Source organism: Corapipo altera, unplaced genomic scaffold (genome assembly GCF_003945725.1).
Source record: "Corapipo altera isolate COAL_440 unplaced genomic scaffold, ASM394572v1 50, whole genome shotgun sequence".
NCBI classification, from domain to species: Eukaryota; Metazoa; Chordata; class Aves; order Passeriformes; family Pipridae; genus Corapipo; species Corapipo altera.
The window spans coordinates 3,510-20,974 of record NW_020884889.1 but is presented as its reverse complement, the minus strand read 5'-3'; the positions used below and the strand labels follow the sequence as shown (position 1 = coordinate 20,974).

General features: G+C 55.3%; 1 protein-coding gene across 1 annotated transcript in view; it reads right to left on the bottom strand.

Moving 5' to 3' along the window:
• Window positions 1–17,356, bottom strand: part of ITGA11 (integrin subunit alpha 11) — a gene marked incomplete at its 5' end in the record, with an annotated part of 18,883 nt that extends 1,527 nt beyond the window's left edge. Inside the window, 19 exons of the mRNA XM_027644234.1 lie at window positions 499–594; window positions 1,022–1,132; window positions 1,345–1,431; window positions 2,133–2,246; window positions 2,341–2,431; window positions 3,583–3,672; window positions 4,430–4,506; window positions 5,811–5,909; window positions 7,600–7,807; window positions 8,766–8,851; window positions 9,051–9,161; window positions 9,989–10,131; window positions 12,088–12,254; window positions 12,823–12,953; window positions 13,583–13,786; window positions 14,622–14,762; window positions 14,964–15,112; window positions 16,618–16,762; window positions 17,229–17,356. Coding sequence (XP_027500035.1) covers window positions 499–594; window positions 1,022–1,132; window positions 1,345–1,431; window positions 2,133–2,246; window positions 2,341–2,431; window positions 3,583–3,672; window positions 4,430–4,506; window positions 5,811–5,909; window positions 7,600–7,807; window positions 8,766–8,851; window positions 9,051–9,161; window positions 9,989–10,131; window positions 12,088–12,254; window positions 12,823–12,953; window positions 13,583–13,786; window positions 14,622–14,762; window positions 14,964–15,112; window positions 16,618–16,762; window positions 17,229–17,356 — 2,378 coding nt within the window. The remainder of the gene's footprint in view (window positions 1–498; window positions 595–1,021; window positions 1,133–1,344; window positions 1,432–2,132; window positions 2,247–2,340; window positions 2,432–3,582; window positions 3,673–4,429; window positions 4,507–5,810; window positions 5,910–7,599; window positions 7,808–8,765; window positions 8,852–9,050; window positions 9,162–9,988; window positions 10,132–12,087; window positions 12,255–12,822; window positions 12,954–13,582; window positions 13,787–14,621; window positions 14,763–14,963; window positions 15,113–16,617; window positions 16,763–17,228) is intronic.
• Between the last annotated feature and the right edge of the window lie 109 nt (window positions 17,357–17,465).

Genomic DNA, 17,465 nt, shown 5'->3' with positions numbered 1-17,465 from the left:
ATCTGTGAGAGCACCAAATGTATCTGTGAGAGCACCAAATGTATCTGTGAGAGCACCAAATGTATCTGTGAGGAGACAACACCAAGAGGAGGAAACACCCAATGAAATCTGTGAGGACAGAGCACCAAACGTGATCTGTGAGAACATCAAATGTGATCTGTGAGGAGCCAACACCAAATGTGATCTGTGAGGAGAGAGCACCAAACCATGCTGGGGCTGCAGGGCAGGGATAGAGTGGATGGGTGGGACTGTGGGAATCCTGAGCACCCCCAGCTTTGGGAGTCCCGCACCCGTGACTTGGCTCAGGTTTTCCCTCCTGAATCCGGTGGTTCCAGGACTGGAGCTGTTTGGCTCCGGCCGCAACTGCACCGAGTTCCTCCGGGCTCTGCAGAGCTCAGTGCCTGTTGTGGGTCACTCCAGCCCTTCTGCCAAGCACTTTTCCCACTGGGGTCAGAGCAGGGTGTCAGAGTATCCCAAAGCTCTGGATCCAGGGCTCACCTGGCGACTGGGATCCTCCTCTCGGAAGACAAAGGGGCTCCCGAAGCGTCGCTGGAGAGCGGCGTTCATGGTGAGCTTCAGTGATTTGAACTTCAGCTGCACAAAGAGGGGCTGGAGATGAGCATCACGCCTGGCAGAGGACCCACCACCCCAGGGGGTGCCCCCTCCCTGGCTTTGCCCACCCCCCTGTGGCTTTGCATCCCTCGGGAATGCTGTGTGCACCTCCGTGGGGGAGGAGGATGCAGGTCAAGCAAAGAGCGCGGCTGAGTGACAGCAAAAAGGACTTCTGAAATGAATTAAATTTGCATGAATTAATTAACTAATTATCAGATTAAATTCCAGCTGTGTGGGATGCTGGATGCACACACCGATGGAATATTGTGGGCTTTGGAAACAAAAATCACCCCACACGTCTGGGCTTAATGGGAGGGAAGGAATCAGGACAGGAAAAGAAACCCCGGCATTTTTGGGATGTGAGGGCTCCTTTGGGGGATTCCTCCTCAGAATCCACGTATCCACTTACTGCTTTCAGAGACTTCATCCACAGATTGCCACGCAAGTGCAAGTTCATCTCCTCGTTGGGGGCTAATTTCACGTGGCAGTCGATGGAAACCACGTCGGAGTTGCTGTGGTTCTGCAGGGGGAGAGCTTTGTGGGGTGGGAGCAGCGCTGGGGAAGGGGGGAAAACCCTCTGGGATCCATCCCTGGCACACTGAGGGGAGTGACAACCAGACCTTTGTGCCTGTGCTCCCCCGTGGCTGTGGGGCATCCCTGCTCCAGGGGTTTCCCTCAGTTTTGGGGTCAGCCCAGCCCCGGGACGCAGGATCAGCCCCATGGGGTGTGTACCAGGTGTGGGGTGCGGGTCAGGTCCTCCTCAGCTGGTGTCCTCCGGTAGTCAGTAGTGTTCCCCCAGATGTTGCAGGTCGTGTTCTCCTGGGGGAGAAGGCCAGGCGTGGACACAGGGACCACAGGGACCACTCCCTGTGTCCTGCCCTGAGCTCCCATCCTGGGGGAACTGCGGGTCCTGTCACCCCCCGGGCTTTGATGGCGCTGGGATTGCACTGGGATTGAGTCCTGGCATCCCACTGGAATTAATTCCAGGGGTTTGTGCCTGGCAGAGAGGCCCATCCAGGATTCCAGCCACGTGTGCTGGGGTGTCACCGGTGGCACGGGGACTTTGCCAGAGCTGCAGCACCAAACACTCCATTGAGGCCAAATCCACCCATAAACACACTGTCCCTGTGCCAGGCTCCTTCCATGGGCTCAATCCACCTATAAACACACTGTCCCTGTGCCAGGCTCCTTCCATGGGCTTGGGATGCCCCGGGATCTGCTCCCAGCCCTCACAGCCCTTCCATGCTCACTCAAACCCAGAGTTCACCCCAGGCACAGCTTCCCAGACCCTCAGGAATTCACTGCACGCTGGAGGGAGGTTCAGCTCAGAGAAATATTGGGACTAAACCCTTTGGCCACTGCCCTTTTCCATGTTTCCAGCCAAGGGAATGGAAAAGGGAGGGCCCTGGGCGGGAGCCAAGGCTGTCCAGGCAGGTGTTGCAAAAGAGACAGACCATGGCATTCCTCCACCCCATCCCCGTGCAGAAGGGACCCTGGATTGGGATGCAATCCCCTCCTACCTGGTCCAGCAGGAAGTCAGTGAGGAGCAGGAGGCGGTTGCCCGCCCGGGTGGCCACGGGGACGGTGATCCTGATGGTCACCCCCTCCACGGGGAAGAAGCCCAGGTTCTGCAGCTGGGAGGGGAGAGGACAGGGATGTGACCGTGGCACATCCCACCTCTGGGATGGCACCTGGGGGTCCCTCAGCTGGTTGGAGCCCCCTCCTCACCTTGAAGGTGCAGTGGAAGGGGGGGCCGATGCTGTCGTATCTCTCCAGGGAGCTGTTGGACCTGATCTCGTAATAGTCCAGGCTCGACGTCCTGTCGTGACAGGGGATGACAAGTCATGAGCTGGGCTTGCAAGGAAGCACCCCAACCCCTCCAGCCCCTCCCCAGGCAGGGCTTGAGGTCCTCCTGGCTCCATTTGGGATGGAAACCAGCGCCCGACTCCACCTTGGGCAAAAAGAAAGGGGGATTTCAATGCTACTGCAGGACTTTCCCTTCCTTTGTAGGATTTTCTCGCCTTTTTAATAAAACAGAGACATCCAAGGCCCTGGCTGAGGGTTTGAATGTCACGTGTGAACCAGAGGAGGTAAATCAATCTCTGTTTTGCAGCTGGAGAGGAGGGGAAGGAGCCAGGAGCATCCAAAGGGTCCTGTGGGATCCCGTCCAGGAGCACCTGTGATGGGACACGTGCTCGCCCATGTCATGACACGGGACACATGGCCCCAAATCCTCACATTCTTTGCAGTTATTTCCCCCTTATTTCACCCCAAGCTTCCCAAATTTGATATTTTTTTGGGGCTGTTCTTTCCCTCCAAGTTTCCCCTTGGAAAAGAACAATTCTGATATTTGTTAAGAGGAGAATCCCTTCGCTCCCCATAAATCCCGAGTATTAAAGTGGTTTTATTTTCAGTGTCTTAGGCCAAAAAATCCCCAAAAATATAAAATGACTGAAGGTCTCAAGAATCTCCTAAGGATTACAGTGAACAGTGCCAGGGAATGTGCTTCTGGGGTCCATGATTTTTCCTATCATCAGGTTAATAAATTATTTGTGCCTTCACCCCTCGCTCTCCCAGACTTTAGTTACTGGTGATTCCACACACACATCCCTCAGCTGAGCTTCTCTCCCATGCCTTTAGTGGGATGGCAAAAGGCCCAGACACTGGAAACACCTGTTATGGACATTATTACCCGCAATAAGTACTTTTATTCCCTTAGAAAATTGCCCTCACACCTCTTTAATAACACTCGTGCCTCTAAACGTGGTGAGAGCCCAGCAACTCGTTGCTGGGTGATTTTTATAAGGGATGTCCCTGATTTTATGGGCCCTTCAGCCCCTGAGTTTTTTTAAAGAGATTCCCCAAATTAAAGCTCTGTTTCAATGCAGCTCCCCCCACCTGGTTTTTCCCTGAGGGACACCCTGAAACCTGGGACCTCCCAGGAGCTGCAGCCCCTTCCCAAACACACACCTGGTGAAGAGCAGGTCGGCCTCGTACTTCAGGTGGAAGTTGAGGTGGGCAAAGTTGTCCTCCTTTGTGCTCTCCTTCTCCTCACTGTCACTGCAACAGCAGCAGGGCCAGAGGGGGTGAGGCAGGAGCCTGATGCCCTCTGATATTATTTTTGGGGGGGGGGGGGTCAGAGGAAGGGAAAGGGCTGAACTTCAGCTTTTTGGTCAAAGTGTAAAGATAAGCAATTTTATTCTATGATTTTTTATTCATCTACATGAAAGATTAGAGAGAGGTGTCACACCCAGCAGCCTCTGAGTGGTGCAGGTGAATCCCCCTCTGCTCTAATAACTGATGAAAATTGGAAAAAAAAACATTAATCTGTAGTGCAATTTCCCTTTCCTGTTGGAAATCTTTCCCTGTGCAGGAAGGGTGAGCAAGGAGAATTTTGAGCTATTTTTCCTGGGAAATATTTGCAGTGTGAGGGTGGATGAGAAAGCAGCACTGGCTGGAGATCCAGCAGAGCCTGGCAGTGACTGCACAGCCTCACACACACGGGAAAATGGTGGATATAAATATATAGATAAATAAAAAATAGCCTGATTTGTGAGCACAGGGATGGAAATCAGGTTTCCTCGTGGGTATTCCCTTGGTAAAGCCTCCAGGTTGCTCCAGGATGCTCCATCCCTGGAAGTGTTCAAGACCAGGTTGGGCAGGGCTTGGAGCAACCTGGGCTAGTGGAAGGCGTCCCTGTCCATGGCAGGGGGTGGCACTGGATGGGCTTTGAGGTCCCTTCCAACCCAAACCATTCCAGGATTCCGTGATCCTGTTGCCCCCACCAAGATGTTGAAGGGAGAAAGCCACCACTGACCTGCTGGCAATCATGTAGATCTCCATGTTCTCCAAGAAAACCGACTTGCTGAATTCAAAATCCAGGCGAAAAGCCACCTGTGGAGTGGGAAACAGAGTGGAGAAAACATTAGGGGGAAAAAAATCCCCCCGGAGGGACGTGGAACTCTGGGTGAGAGCATCACCGTGATCCCAACAGGAGATGAGCAGAGCCCTTCCAGGGAGAGAGGAGGATTTGCAGGATTTATTTCAGCCTCTCCTGCTGCATTTTTTTCCCCCTGAGGCTGGAGAAGGGAGCAGCTCCCCTTTGGAAGAGGATCCCTCCCGGGGAGCGGCAGCGAGAGGCCGCTGCGCTCGCTCCATCTGCGGCCCGGGGAGGGAACTGAGAGAGCCAACAACAATAAAATGTGATAAATGTCACATCTGCAGCCTGTGGCAATGACCTCAAACTGTCTGGGACAGCACAGCTGACTATAATATTAAAGCTCCTGCTGCTCTGGGGCCAAATTTCCATTTCCAGCTTGTCTTTGTTTTGGCAGGACCTGCAGTACCTGGTGCCACGCAGATGCATTCCCAGCCCCCCCCCCGAGGTCATGGGGAGCTGGGCTGGAGCTCCTTGGGCAGCCACAGGCATCTGAGAGGGCTTTTTTGGGAGCCTGAAAGCCGAGAGAGGTGCCTGGAGCTCATTCATCATCATCAAACTTCTGACAAGTAAAAGCTTCAGGCAGATACAGGAGCTGGGGAGATTTTATCTCCACGTCACACTCGTGTTGGCCACTCTTCCCACGAGGGTGCAGGGTGGGATTTCACACGGATCCCCAGTGGCTGCATCTCCTCACTTTTCCTTCCCACCTTATTGCTGCATTTAATGTCTGCAGAGGGCTTTATGTGATATAAAAACGATGCCCACAGGACCTGAGCTCATCCTGGGTGCTGGGAACCACTGGGAGCTGCAGTTCAGAGGATGCCACCAGGCCAAGGGGGCTTGGGCAGGCTCAGAGCAGGATGCAAAGGCACCTCAGAGCAAGGAAAACCAATCAGGCAGGGAAGGGTGACAGCTTCCTCCTCATGCCCATGGAGCACCAGGGAAGTCACCATCCACGGTTTGAAGCCAACATTAAATTGCTGCAAAGGCCTGGAGTCCAGTTCTGTGACCTGGAGGAGCTGAGTTTGATTTTGGGGCTCTCCCAGCATCAAGGCAGCACCTCAACCATCCCTAATGCACCTTTCAAACTCCAGCAAAGGGCAGAGAAAGAGAAGAAACCAAATATTTGTCTTTTTAAAGCCACGTTCAAAGCTGCCCAGCCCGCGGATGGAGGGGAGTGACCCTGTGGGCACGGCGGGGGCAGAGGGCTCCTGTGCCACAGGGGAAGCCTCAGGTGGGCAGGAGGGGACATCCTTACCTTGGCCTTGGCTCTGAAGAAGGGGTAGCTGACGTTGCACACCCTCTTGTTGGGGTGCCTGTCATCAGTCGTACAGTCAATGTTGACGTCGGTGTCGTCCTAAAACGGGACACAAAATGTCCATGACCTTGGAATGAGCCCCATGGCCCAGCTCCTCATGAGAGCAGGAAATGCATCCATGGGGCTCAAAGTGGGCTTTAACTTTGGGAAAAACAACCAACCAGGCAACAAAACAACAAAATAAGAAAGTAATAAATGAAAGAACAATAAAAACAACCAAAAAACCAACCACCCAAACCACCCTGCTCACTGCAGGCTGGGAATCCTTCCCAGGCATTCCTTGACATTCCTGGAGAAGGGCATTTCTAGCAAACAACTTCCAGCTTTCTGATCTAAATCCTCTTTATGAATTTAACTACAGCAGCGAATGAATGAGCCCGATTGTTCTTGGCCCTCTAATCGGGAAGGAGAAGATTTTCCTGGGATGAGGAGTCACCAGGAAGCACCAAGGGATAACAGGAGCTGGTTTTCTGCATGGCCACCAGCTAAACCGTGGTATTTAATTTCCTCATCTCAACAATTACATTCCTGCTGCTGGAACACCTTCCATGGCTCCAGGGCACTGCAAAGCCCAGTCCCAGGTGGAATGGGAAGGGATGGAATGGGACACCAACCCTGCTCTGCCTCCTCTGCAGCCCTACAAGAGGTTGTAGCCTGGTTGTGAGCAGGAGTCCACCCTCACCATGAGACAAGGAGCTATTCCAGCTCCCTATTTTATCCCTGGGTTAGACCCCTCGAGGGTCTCAGCTGGAGCTGCTGCCACTGGACAAGTCCTGCCCAGGAGCCACAACATCGCAGCCTTGGCAGCCACCAGCAGCAGCCTGGAGCTTCCTCCCACTCCTCTGCTGAGATTAGGGACTTTTTAGGGCCACAGCTACTTTTTATTTACCTGACACATCCACCCATCCCCAGGGTTTGGCAATTTGCTGATGTCTGAGGAGCAGCAGCCAGGACCCCTTGAGCAGTGTTGCTTCCACAACCAGCTGCAAATATTCCCTACAACCACTGCTGCACGGGGCTTTCTGTCATCCTCGCTGGCAGGGTCCCCCCCCCTCACTTTATGTGGAGCAAATCCCTCAAAAAATGCATTTTTCTTATTTTGTGGGCAGCGTGCCCCACAATTTTCCCTTGGCAAGGCCTGGAGGAAAACAGAGGCAGGAGATGGGATCTGTGGTGGGGATGAAGTCATTGGGGGGGGGGAGGGGGGATGAGGAAGGGCTCAGCAGCATCAGCACATTTCCCAAACCTCACTGGGAAAAGGGAGGAGTCAAGTGGAGACCAAGAGAGTGGTGGGGGTGACATTTTGGGGAGGGTGGGAGTGGATGGGGCACGAGGGGCTCATCCAGGGGGCAGCTGTAGAGAGGTGGCATCACACTGAGCTGTGACCACACTCCCATTATCAGCCCTTACTTCCAGGAGTTACATCTCAGCTGTAAAAATCCACCCCTGACAGGAACTTGGCCACGGGCAGGGAGTATTTTTAAACTCCCGGAGTAGAAAAATAAAGAGGGGAAATAATTTCATCTGCCTTTGACCTTCTTTCAGGCTCTTAAAAACCTCTGGGTTTCCAAAATAAAGAGCTGCGAGGGCCGTAAGTGCTTAGAAACTAAGCCCATAAACACGCCTGATTTATGAGGGATGGAGACACTTTTGGGCTCTGCTTTGGGACGCAGCTTCCTCCTCCAGCCGGGATTAGGAGCGCCCCTGGAAAGGCCTGGGGGAGCCTCACCTTGGGGATGAGGCTGGCCAGCTGCAGGTTCCTGGAGAAGGAGATGTTGAGGACGGTGCTGTAGGCGTTCTCCCCGCGGTTCTCCAGCGTCGCCTCCACAGCCACCCTCCTCCTGCCGCTCTCCAGGACGGACACGGACGTGTCGAAGGAGAGGCTGAAGGCCGAGCATTCCGGGGGGCCCCTCCGGAGCACCCGCCGGCAGAACTCCCTGAAACAGGGGGGCAATCCCCGGGTTTTTATGCCCACAGTGCACGGAAATCCCTGCTCTCCCTCTGCCCCGGTGTGTTGCTAAGGAAAGAGGGATCAAATCCTTCCCGTTGTCCATTGGTTTCCTTGGGATTTTCAGCTGAGGGGGTGGAGCTCCCTCAAACATCACCAGAGGACTCAGGACAGATGGGATGCAAGGAAGGAATAGATCCCACGCCATCAGCAAAGGGCTAGACCAGGTGGCTCCAAGCCCCATCCAACCTTGGACACTTCCAGGGATCCAGGGAAGCTACAGCTTCTCTGGCAAAACTGTGCCAGGGTTCCCCACCCTCCCAGCCAGGAATTCCTTCCCAGTGTCCCATCTAACCAACCCCCCTTGTTCTGTCCTTCCAGGCCTTTGTAAATAGTCCCTCCCCAGCTCTCCTGGAGCCCCTTTAGGCCCTGCAAGGGGCTCTCAGCTCTCCCTGGAGCCTTCTCTTCTCCAGGTGAACCCCCCCCAGCTCTCCCAGCCTGGCTCCAGAGCAGAGGGGCTCCAGCCCCCGGAGCATTTCCGTGGCCTCCTCTGGACTCACCAAATAACCTTTCAAAGCTCTTTAGCCAACGAGCTGTGGTGTGTAATTATTTCCTGTGCATGAGTCAAGCCTGTAATTGCCAGGTGGGTAATGCCAGCCTTGCATTTATTCCCCCCCCTGTTATTTACTGATTTGTCTCCCTGGGACTCATCACCATGGCACCAAATATTAGTTGTTTTGTGGATTCCCTGGAAAAACACTGATTCATTCCAGACAGGGAGCAGGCAGAGGCTCAGAGAGCACCTCATGGAGGGGCTGGATGAACCTCATGGTGGTGCTGGGTGAAGCTGCAATGTCAGAATTTAGGGAATGTGGGTTGAGGGTGGATTTTGGAGTCTCCCCCAGTTTGTGACACTGGCTGGAGGATGCTCTGGGTGACCTACTCACATGGCACTGGGGACATCACTCCTGGCGTCCAGGACCAGGTCAGGGACACAGTGCTCGTCCTCATTGCACCCATTCCAGAAAGGCACCTGAGGGGGACAACAGCAGCAGCTCAGGGACCATCTGAGCCCCAGGCTGGGGACACGGGGGGGACCTCAGGCTGCAGCAGCACCCAACCCCTCCTGTCACAGGACAGGTCAAGGTAAACAGCAAATGTTACACCCAGAGACCAACCTGCTGAGCAGGTGCCTGATAAAAAGCCCCCTGGGAGGTGGGTGCTGCACCTACCGAGACCCTGAGGGAGGTGGGCCACCCATCATCCAGCATGGGGCCGTGCTCCGGGTGCTCCAGCTCGTAGTCGATGGAGAACGTCACTGGCTTCACGTAGTCTGCTGTGTCCTGGGGGTGGGAAGGGCCAGTGAGGAGGACAGGGCTGCTTCTGGGGAGGGCAGGACCACAGGGTGCCCCCTCAAGGGGTGACAGATCTGTCCTGCAGCCCCACCCGGGGCTCATCGGGCCGGTAAGGAAGCTCCAGGAGCTCCCCAGGGGTGCAGAGATGCTCTGGGGTGAGACGCTTCTGGGGCTAAATCACAGGCTCCATCTCGAGCTCCAGCCTCAAACTTCCCAGAAGTTCACTGCAGTTCAGGCCAGGGCTTGGGGCCAGGCCAGTCTGGCAGCTCGGTCCTGCCTGGCCTCCACAATATTCTCATCATTCCCTGGGAATGTTTGATTCTGGCCAGGTTTGTGCATCAGCTGCTCCCCGCGAGCGAGGCAGAGGGATCCACCAGCTCTGCACCCAGGGGTGGGACCCTGATGGTTAGAGGGTGCAGAGGGTGAGCCTGGCAGGGACTGGCACTTGGTTCCCGATGGAAACAGTGAGTGTTTTGGAGCGGGAGGAGCAGCCTGCCCCGGGGATCGGGAGTGCACGCCCTCCCCGAGGGCACGGCCGGCGGCTCGTGGATCAGAGCACACACAGGCTGAGCCTCAATGAAGTCAGCGCCTGGGGACCCAGCAGCTGCCACGTGCTGGCAGCTCCCTCCCTGACCACATCAAACCCAGCGGGAAGCGACCCAGGCTGCGGGATGACGCTCATTCCCAGCCCCGGGAAGCCTTTGAGGCTCCGATAACAACATCCCGGCGCATCCCCGTGGAGGAGAGGAGAGGAGAGCGCCTTCGCCAGGGCCGGCCGGGGAGGAGACCCCCGCCCTGAGCTCCCCCAGACTCACCAGGACGTGGAAGGGGAGCCTCTGGCAGTGCTCCTGGCCGGCCGGCAGCAGCAGCCCCCTCTGTGCCGGCCGCTCGCCACCCTCGTCCAGGTGAGCCCTCGGCGTGTAGCGGCGCTCGTCCAGCGTGGCGTTGAACCGCAGCCCTGCGGGACAGCGGGGTCAGGGCTCTGCCGGGCTCACACACGGAGACACCCCCTAAAAGGGTGGGCTCCTGTGCCCCGGGAGCTGCCCGGCAGGGAGCACTCTGAGAGAAACCCGGGAAGATCAGGGTGTGGCCAGCGCTGCCTGTTTGTGACGGACATTCCCGTTGGGCAGAGCAGCTGCTCTCCAGGAGGAGCTTTAGAAAGGCATTGTTGCATTTGCTGCCAGACACTGCTCTGCATCCGGGCAGGATACACAATGATGTGCTCTCCTATGTTCACATGGAGGCCTGGAGCTGTTCTGGAGGTATCCTACCCTCACATGCTCCTGGCCTGGATGCTTTATGGAGATGGTTTGCTTCCTGCACTGCTGTTGGAAAGAGGCTGAAGATTCCCAGCCCAGTTCCAAGCAGGGTGGGATTTAATAGAACCACAAAATCTCAGAATGGTTTGTGTTAAAAGCACCTCAAAACCCATCTCGTTCCACCCCCAGGGACACCTTCCACTAGCCCAGGTTGCTCCAAACCCCGTCCAACCTGGTCTTGGACACTTCCAGGGATGCAGGGGCAGCCACAGCTTCTCTGGGAAACCTGGGCCAGTGCCTCCCCACCCTCACAGACAAGAATTCCTTCCCAATATCTTATCTATCCCTGCCCTCTGGCAGTGGGAAGCCATTCCCTCTTGTCCTGTCCCTCCATCCCTTGTCCCCAGTCCCTCTCCAGCTCTCCTGGAGCCCCTTTAGGCCCTGGAAAGGGCTCTCAGATCTCCCTGGATCCTTCTCTTCTCCAGGTGAACCCCCCCCAGCTCTCCCAGCCTGGCTCCAGAGTAGAGGGGCTCTCCCTACACCACTGTGATGCAAAACATGGATAAGGAAGGAGGTCCCATCGGCCCTATCCATGGGGTGGCTCTTCTGGGTGGAAACAAGTGTAAAATCAAATAAATAAAGACAACCCCACTCAGCTTTTTATCCTGCAGGAGGAAAGCATGGGATTGGGCAGCACAAAACAAAACTCCTGCTGGGGGGGGATGGGAGCTTTTCCTTTGGCTCTGCTCAGTTCCTGGTTTTCCTCTGACAGGGGGATGAGCCACTCTTGCTTCCCCCGCGCCGCTGAGTCACCGGGAAGCATCCGGGGGGAGACTCGGGGTCACGGCAGCGTGTGGGGGTTTGATAGCAACAGCTTCCCAGAGATTCCCTGGGATATGAGGGAAAACACGCACATGTGGTCGGCAGCTGTGTCCTGCTGCTGCAGGGGGAGGAGGGATGAGCTCTGTGGGACGTGGGCCGGGCGCAGCCCCTCCTGCCCTGCCTGTGGTGACACCCCTGTCACACGTCCCACGGCACAGCAAAGCTCAGGGGAACAGGGGAGAGAAGGGGTTAAACACAGGGAAGGTTCATCCTTGGGGTGTTCCTTGGCAGAGCCACTATCCCTGCTACCCTCAGCCTGGATAGGGACAAATCAGGGGGTGAACAGGGATGTGGCAGGTGGTGTCCAAATGCTCCCTGGGGACCCTCAGACGAGCTCAGTTGGTCAGAGCATGGTGGTAACAATGCCAAGGTCAGGGGTTTGATCCCACTCAGTTAAGTGTTGGACTTGGTGATCCTTGTGGGTCCCTTGCAACTCAGAATGTTCTGTGGAGTTTGTGAGGAACGTGCTCTCCTCCACACACTCCAGTGCCTTGAACCACAGACTCACGGGATCAGCTGGGTTGGAAAAGACCCCTGAGATCATCGAGTCCAACCTCTGGCCCAGCCCCACCCCGTCACCCAGCCCATGGCACTGATGCCACCTCCAGTCTGTCCTTAAACACCTCCAGGAACGGGGACTCCACCCCTTCCCTGGGCAGCCCCTTCCAGTGCCCAAAAGGGTTTCCCTTGGCAAACTCTGGGTGCTGCCTCGGGGCTGGAGGCCCAACCAAGGCACAGGCTGGGATTGTGCCCCGGGACAGCCCTGCCCTTACCCACAGTGGCCGTCTGGAAGCGGGCCGAGAGGAAGACGGCGGTGAAGCAGAGCAAGGCTGACATGCAGGTTGCATCCTTCCCATTCCTCTTGCAGTCCTTGGTGAAGATGTTGATCTTGGGGGGCTCGAAGCGGATGCTGGCGTTGATCTGGACCACGCTCCGGGACCTGTGGGATGGGAACAGGTGGAGGGATGAGCTGTGGCACATCACCCTCACCCTACGAGTCCCCCAGACCTCCAGATTTGCACTTTTCACACCTTTTCACTCTTTTGCCCAACATCAAGAGGGTGCTGAGGGAGAGCAAAGGCCCCTTGTGTGAACACAGCACCCCAGTGTGGCCCACCTCAGCTGGGCACAGCCACCCTCTGTCTCAACAACTTCAAACGCTAATCAATGTTTGAAAATATTCAACTGTTATTATAAAATAAGGCCAGAGGGAGCCTGGGCAAATCACCACAAATCAGTTGGCTGGTTTGAAACTCCTGGAAAATGATGAACCCCTAAGATGATGAAATTCAGTGCAAAAAAAACCCAACCCTCTGGCATCTTTCTAGGGTCCAACAGGATTGAAACCCCAGAGCGAAAATTGAAACCCCACAGACCCTCCCACCAGACAGGGGGTTGTTATTGTGGAAAGGGGGGTCAGATTGTTGGGAAATCAGTTTTGCCTGGAAAAATACGAGAAGGCTGCAGTGGGATTTGGGGCAGAGGGTGCCCAGGGGGGCCCAGCTCACCAGAGCAGCACCGCGTTCCCCAGCGAGCCCACGGCCAGGTCCACGAGCCCGTCCTCGTTCAGGTCCAGCTGCCCGTGGATGCTGCACCCAAAATACATCAGGCCTGGAGCCAGGTCAGCAGCTGCAATCCTCTGAAAAGGAATGAGCACAGTCCAAGCTGGAACATCCCCTCCTGCCAAGGGTTTGCCGTGCCAGCCTCCACCACGCTGCTGAAGGATCCAAGGGATTGCACCAACCATAAATTTCCAGGGATTGGGAGAATTTCTCTTTGGAGACACCATCCAGAGATTTCTGCTGAATTCACTCTGTGTAATTACTGTCTCTCACAAGTGTGAGAAAAGAGTAAATAGCAATAAATTCTTTATTTATGTATTTATTTATCATTAATAAATAAATCTATAGCAATCCCTTGCACCGAGTGCTGAGCATCACCTCTAATTTCAAGCATGTTTTCCATACTTTATGAAATCATGGGATAATCCAGGTTGGAAAAGCCCTTTAAGGTTGCTGGGTCCAACCACTCCCTCAGCACTGCCAAGGCCACCACTAAACCACGTCCCCAAGTGCCACACCCACAGGGATGGTGACTACACCACTGCCCTGGGAAGCCTCTTCCAGACCTTGAATTCCAATGCTTTGTCTGGGATGTCTCAGAAGAGGAAATATCTGGCCACAACAATTAACAATTCAGTACTGCTCATGCTCCATCAGCCCTTAAAATGGGCATAAATGACAAAGAGGACCAGGACAAGGGAAGCACCTGCTTGTACTTCTTGAGGACGGTCTCTTGGAAGCCCAGGAAGATGTAAATGGCTCCCTGGTGCTCGTCCTCCAAGGGTGCCCCCACCACCAGGTCGTTGTAGCTGTCCTGGTTGAGGTCGGGCACGGCGGCGATGCAGGAGCCGAAGCGCGAGTTCTGGTAACTCTGCAGGTCCACCAGGGCTCCACTGGGAACAAAGTGGCTCTGCTGGGCCAGCCAGAGAGAAAAGGGAGCAAAACAACCCCAAAACCATCAGCAGTAGCCTGGCAAGAGGAGGAGCCCCTCAAAGCAAGCAAACGAGATGCATTAATCAATACGGGAGTGACGTTAATCAACGTGGGAGTGATTTCTCCGAGGAAGGAGGTGGGAGCACTGCCGGGGCTGTGGGAATGTCTGTGGGACACCTCCCTGGGGAGGGGTGAGCCCCTGAACCCCACACCAGCCCCATGTCTGCTTTGCCTTCCTTTTATAACATCCTACATAAATAGTTGCATCAAATGTGTGGTTTGGGTATGGGCACCCCACTGCTCATGGTGGGCTCTGCACCCTTGGGTGTAGAACACCTGCTCGCTGCCCAGGTGCCCCCAGAGCCTCATGGATTTGGCTCAGAAACTGGATTTTGAGTCAGATTGGAGGGTGGCAGGAAAGCTGATCCTGCCCCAGTGCACCAGGAAAGGGGACAGGGGTGGCACATGTCCCGTCCCCATGGCAGAGAGAGCGACCCTCCTGCTCCCCAGAGCCCTGTGCCCGGCCCAGCCTCTGGGTGCCCTTGGAGGGAACGGGTTTGTGGGGGGTAAGGTGGATGGAGATGTTTCTCCTGAGACACACCACGTTGCAAAGCCCCTATTTTGAGCCCTGTGGGGGTTGGGAGCAGCAGGACCTCACTTTGCACCTCCCATAGCTCCACCAGCGGGGATGTTGTTTGATAGGAGCCGGTGGGTGCACAAGGCAGGGGGTGGCACAAGGGGACAAAGCTGCCACCACAGCACCCAAAAGGCTCATCTCCTATTCCAAATCACCCCCTGGTGCTGCCACGTACCTCCTGCAGGGTGTAGACATAGACCTTGCCCCTCTCCCTGCCCTCGCTGAAGAACATGGGGGCTCCCACCAGCAGCACGTCGGTGACGCCGTCGCCGTTGACGTCCAGGGAGTTGATCTCGCTGCCGTAGTAGGAACCAATCTGGAGGAGACAGGAGAGGGTGGGAGCGATGCCACCCTCCCTCGTGGGGACATTCCAAGCCCTGCCACTGCTCCAGCCCCGCAGTTTGGAGCTGTGGGTGCAGCGACAGCCAGGACACCCTCGGGACAGTTTGCAGGACAAAAGGGGAAGGTTGATTTTTCCAGGGGGATAAATCAGTGCAGCATTCCTGGCTGGCATTACCTGCTCTCCTTTCAGGGCCTGGTGGATGGTGAGGTCCCTGTTGCTGTGCATGCTGAAGAGGATGACCTTCCCAGTGTGGTTGAACCTGGGAGCTCCCGCCACGTAAATCCGCTCGTGCTTGGTGGAAACGACGGAGGAGACGGTGTAACCTGGGAAGGGGGTGGGCACAGGGTGAGAACTCCCAGCTCCTGCTCCCAGGGTCTGCTTTCCATCAGCCCCCAGCTCGGGACACAGCTCTGGCCACTTCCCAGAGCGGGAAGCTTAGAAATGCAGATTTTTCCAAGGATAAAGTCACCCGGATCAACCCCATCGCCCCGGCCCTGGGCTTCGAGCCTCCTGCTCAGGTGCTGCCACACCTTGGGCAGCACTGCTGTGCCAGGAGTTTTGGCACTGCCTGGCAAACCCCACATAAATCCTTCTTTCATCCAAGGTGAATCCAATTCCTGGACTTTAAAGCGTTTTATCCCAGGGGTCACATCAAGTCAAACAAACCCCAGCAGGGTGCTGAGCACCGGGAGTGCAGCTTCTGCTGCTCCAATCCTTCGAGTGCCAGGAACACCAGGCAGGAAGGGCTTTGCTGATGCAAAATCCTGGTTTTCAACCCCAGCTCCAGGTTTCTGAACCTTCACACTCAAGTTTTAAATGCTACTTAAACTATTAGAGGTGAAACAGGTTGCCCAGAGAAGCTGTGGCTGCCCCTGGATCCCTGGAAGTGTCCAAGGCCAGGTTGGACAGGGTTTGGAACAACCTGGGCTGGTGGAAGGTGGCCCTGATCATGGATTCTTCCAGGTCCCTTCCAACCCAAACCATTCCAGGATTCTATGAAACTCAAAGTTTCACCAACCATGAAACTGGATGGGATCACCTGGAATCACATCCAGTTGAATTTTGAGTATCTCCAGGGATTACTGGGGTTTACAAACTCCTTTTCCTGGTCACAGGCCTTACGTGGGGTCCCTGTTTCCCTAAATATTCCCCTTTTTGGGGGATGATCCTAAGCCAAGCATCAGCTCTGAAACCCCCAGGTACTGATACACCAGCATTTCCTTAATATTCCTGGATTCCTCACTCCAGTCAGTGGGAAAGACAGAGCCCAGCTGAGCTCCCACACGCTGCCATGGGCACCCCTTGAAGACAACTGGGACCCCAGGGGGACACTCTGCTGTCCCCCCACGGATGTCCCACGTGTCCAGAGGCAGTCTGTGATCCCAGGGAAGAGCCCTGATGACCCCCCAGCATCCCACCCTGCAGGGCAGCCACAGTTCTGGAGAGAGGTTTCATTTTCCAAGGCGGGCGGATATTTTTGCTGCAGCCACACATGGAACGGATTAACCCAGCAGGTATTTCCTCCCTAGGCATGAAATTCCATCTCTGCTTTTAAACCATTCCAGGAAGTTCTGTGGATGACCCGGGCTGGCTGTGGCTCAGCTGTTCCCGAATTTAAATCCCTTTTGTGCTGCACACCAGGGTGGGAGCCGGGCTCTTCCCAGGTGAGGATGCTCCTGTGCCGCATCCCCGAGGGATCACACCCGTGGGATCCCAGGCACAGAACCACACTGGCATTAGTCACCTCGGGAATATGCTGCTCTTCCCATTATTAAGCACAGAATCCTGAATTCCCCCCTGGCAGCACAACCTCATTCCCCTCTCTTACCTAAATACGCCCCGTGATTTTTCAGCTCCTCTGGGAACTCCTGGAGATAAGATTCCCTCAGGGGAATGACCTTCCCACTGCTGGTTTCCTTCAGGACAGCTCCATTCCAGTCATAGGCTCCCACTGCCCCCAGTAGGATCCCGTCCTGTGGGAGAGCAGGGGGAGTTTGAGGGGATTTCTTTCCAGGTGGAGGCAATTCCCCCCCTCCCTTCCCATGCAGACCAAGGAAACCATTCCTCAAAGCACACCTGGAGAGCTGGAGGTTTTTCCACCTGCTGGAATGACACTTCAGCCCTAGTTATATATTTTCAGAGTGCTTTTCCTCCCTAGGAAAACCCCTGGACAGAATTCCCTGCTGGCTTTTCTCTGGGCCTTGCCAGAGCCTTTGGGGTGGGGGAGTTGAGCATCCCCCTGCAGTGACAAGTGCCTTCCTCCACATCCCAGGACATCCTTCCCAAGCCTTTGTGGCATCAGGAGGAGCAGCTTATGCTCATGGGAGTGATTGAACATCATAATTATTAATTTGCCCCAAATCTCCATCTCCCCCCTGCAGAGGGTGGTGACAAACAGCACAAGGCAGGAGGAACAAAACCCCACATTTACTCTCTTACTTCCACAACATGGGATGAAAATCCAGTCTGGGACATTTCCAGGCCAAAGGAGATCTCATTCTTGTTGGTTCCTTCGAAAAACAAAAGGGAATTCGTGTTTAGTGAAGAGTTTTGTTTCCTGGGGGGGTCTTTGGTGTGTTGGGGTGGGATGAGCACAAAGGATCTCAGCTGACACAAATCCCAGTCACAGAATCATGGAATGGTTTGGGTTGGAAGGGACCTTAAAGCTCATCCAGT